At 56.8% G+C, this 3,315-nt stretch overlaps 1 protein-coding gene across 1 annotated transcript in view; it reads right to left on the bottom strand.

Annotated features, from left to right (window-relative positions):
- Window positions 1–395: 395 nt before the first annotated feature.
- Window positions 396–3,315, bottom strand: part of KCNG4 (potassium voltage-gated channel modifier subfamily G member 4) — a 13,488-nt gene continuing 10,568 nt past the window's right edge. The window contains exon 4 of the mRNA XM_029925638.1: window positions 396–1,167. Coding sequence (XP_029781498.1) covers window positions 397–1,167 — 771 coding nt within the window. The 3' untranslated portion in view covers window position 396. The remainder of the gene's footprint in view (window positions 1,168–3,315) is intronic.

Here is a 3,315-nt window from a genome sequence, read left to right as displayed (position 1 = left end):
GGGCATCTGGAACCCAGCCTGGGGTGGGGAGGACTACAGGGAAGGACGGAGACTGCGGGATGACCGACTGCACGAACAGAAAGGATGGATGTGCTCGGCGATGGACAGCGAGAGAGGAAAAGGCAAGGAGCGTCGAAAAGGTCAGCCAGAATTGCGGTGGACAGTGGGGTCACTAATCAGCACAAGCAAATCCCCGTGGCCTTGCGTCCCATCCAGCTGTGGGAGCGCTCCTGGAGCTCTAGAAGCATCCCACCAGATGGCCTACACCATGGTGCTCTCTAGCCAGGGCAGCCGAGGGCGATGGGTGGCAGTCCCGCCCCTGCCCAGCAGAGGGCGATAGGTGGCAGTCCTTTCCCCCCCCCCCCCCTCCCCGTCCCGACCCGCAATGGTCTGGAGTTAAAGGTACGTAGTGGGCAAGGAGGGGCCCTCCGGGACCCGGTCGTCGACGTCGCTCAGCAGTTCGTGCTCGCTGGCCGTGGCGGCGTTCTGCAGGTGGCGGAGGCGCACCTGCACCTGCTCCTGCTCCTTCTTGAGCTCCAGGTAGGAGTGCGAGAAGGTGTGGAAGATGGACGTGGCGGGGAAGGCCATGATGAGGATCCCGCTCAGGATGCTGCTGAGGGCCACCATCTGCCCCGGCACGCTGCGCGGGACCATGTCGCCGTAGCCCACGGTCGTCATGGAGATGACGGCCCACCAGTAGGAGGCGGGGATGCTGGTGAACTCCAGGACCCTCCCGGACTCGTTCTCCGCCACGTAGACCAGCGGGGAGAAGAGCGTGACGGCCACGCAGAGGAAGAGCAGCAGCAGGCCGAACTCGCGCGCGCAGCGGCGCACGGTGAGGCCCAGCGTCTGCAGCCCCAGCGAGTGGCGCGCCAGGCGCATCACGTACAGGACGCGCAGCGCCCGCAGCACGCGCAGCGCCAGCCCCACCTTCTCCAGGTAGGAGCCGCCGCCGGGCCGCGCGCCGGCCTCCCCGGGCTCGCCGGACACCGCCAGGGACACGTAGTACGGAGAGATGGCCAGGATGTCGATGATGTTCAGGGGCCCCTGGAAGAACTGGCACTTGCTCCGGGCCTGGACGAACCGCAGGCAGAACTCCAGGGAGAACCAGGCCACGCACACGGTCTCCACGACGAAGATGGAGTAGCACTTCTGGGAGCACTCACCCTGCGGAGGCGACAGGACGGGATGAGCGGCGGCGGCAGTGCGGGGACGGGGACGGGGACGGACCCCTGCGAGCAGGCGCCCGCCAGCTCTGGGGATACTGACATCGACACCACATCCGTACAGATTCCGTAGATACTCTGTGTTAGCACAGATATTGACGTCAGTACACATACTTACGTATGTAGATACGCGTTCCGTATATGTTCTCTGTATTAAATACAGTCTGTTTATACTACAGACATTGACTCAGTATCAACACTCACATATGTAATATAGATTTCATATATTCTCTCTATATCAGTCTCAATATCTATAGATATTGACATCAATATCAATACATACAGATTCCATATATACACTCTATTAAATATATTCTATTTATACTATAAATACTGACATCACTATCAACACTCACATACGTACAGATTCTGTAGATACTCCATGTTAAATACATTCCATTATCTTATATTTATAAACTATTTATATAGTTTTTCTCTGTGGATTATCTATCATCTATCTTGATTGAGCTCTGTGTGCTGTGGACTCTCACTTGTCCACCCAAATCCCCTTTTTATTTTGTTATTATTTTTTAAAATGTATATTTATTTTTGAGAGAGAGAGAGAGAGAGAGAGAGAGAGAGAGAGAGAGAGAGACAGAACTCAAGTGGGGGAAGGGGCAGAAAGAGAGAGGGAGACACAGAATCCCAAGCAGCTCCAGGCTCTGAGCTGTCAGCACAGAGCTGGATGCAGGGCTCGAACCCACGAAGCGTGAGATCATAACCTGAGCCAAAGGCGGACGCTTAACTGACTGAGTCACCCTGGCGCCCCAGAAAATTCCCTTTTTATATAGCTCTGGAGTTGTGGCCGGGCACATGGCCGCTCAGCAAATCGGGACCACCCTTTCCAGCCTCCTTAGCAGCGAGGTGTGGCCAGAGAATTAAGAACCCACCCACAGAGTGTGACCGGCAGCGATGTGACCACTTCTGGTTCCAGGACTTACAGTGTTGGCACGGGTTCCTCTTTTTCTCTGTCGGCTAAGGCGACGTAGATGGCCCTGTGACCCAGCTGAGAACCCACAGTCAGGACCGCCCCGGGGTGGGGCGGCGGGGGGGCTGGAGCGGGTCACTGGGAACGATCGTGGGTCTCAAGACCTGCGCCGCCCGCTCACCTCCATCTCTCCTTGCGAGAGGAGGCGACAGCTGTTTTGCTTGAAGCCTTCTTTCTTGGGGCCTGTTTGTCACGGCGGCCACCCTCCGCCCTCACTAGCAGAAGCCCCTCTCGTGAGCCGCGCACGGCCACACAGTGACGCCGTGAGCAGGCAGCGTGGCCTCATTACGCCCAGGACGAGGTCCCGAGCAGGAGAGCGCCCGCCTGAGCTCGCAAGCCCAGGAGGCGGGCCCCCAGGCACCGTGTGTGCAGCCGCCTGGCCTGCCATCCCGAATTCTTTCATCCAACAGAAATGCACGGCGGTCTCACCTGTGCCAGGCTCCTAGGCTCGGCGGGTAGCGAACAGAGAAGCAGGTGTCGTTTCTGGGAGCTCAGAGGCTGGCGGGGCGGAGAAGGCTCCCGGGTCCCCGTACAGCCCTGTGCCATGTGACTGCAATATTCACACAGGGCGTGTGTCCCCCGGGGGAGTCCAGCTACGTGGGGCTGTTGTGGTCACTGCTGCATCGTCCATGCTCCTGTCCTCTGGCTCAGAACAGAAAGTGCCACTAGCCCCCGTGCCACTCAAACTGTGGTCCTTGAACCAAAAGCGGCAGCCTCCCCCTGAGAGTTTGGAAGGAATGCAGCATCTCAGGCCCCACCCCCTCCCCAAGGAATCAGAACCGACATTTCAAGGAGACTCCCGAGAGTTTCGTGTGTACACTCAAGTTTGAGACGCTTTGGTGTGTGCAGTGGTTCTGGGCACTAGAGATCTAGACTCACCTGGGGGCTGTGAAACATCCTGATGTTTGGGCCAGGACCCCAGAAATTCTTTTTTATTTTTTTTTTTACTATTACTTTAATGTTTACTCATTTTTTTAATTAAAAAAATTTTTTTAATCGTTTTATTTATTTTTGAGAGACGGAGAGAAACAGAGCATGAGCAGGGGAGGGGCAGAGAGAGGGAGACACAGAATCTGAAGCAGCTCCAGGCTCTGAGCTGTC

This window comes from Suricata suricatta, chromosome 16 (assembly GCF_006229205.1).
Source record: "Suricata suricatta isolate VVHF042 chromosome 16, meerkat_22Aug2017_6uvM2_HiC, whole genome shotgun sequence".
In the NCBI taxonomy this organism is placed as follows: Eukaryota; Metazoa; Chordata; class Mammalia; order Carnivora; family Herpestidae; genus Suricata; species Suricata suricatta.
This window is presented reverse-complemented; position numbering and strand designations above follow the sequence as displayed.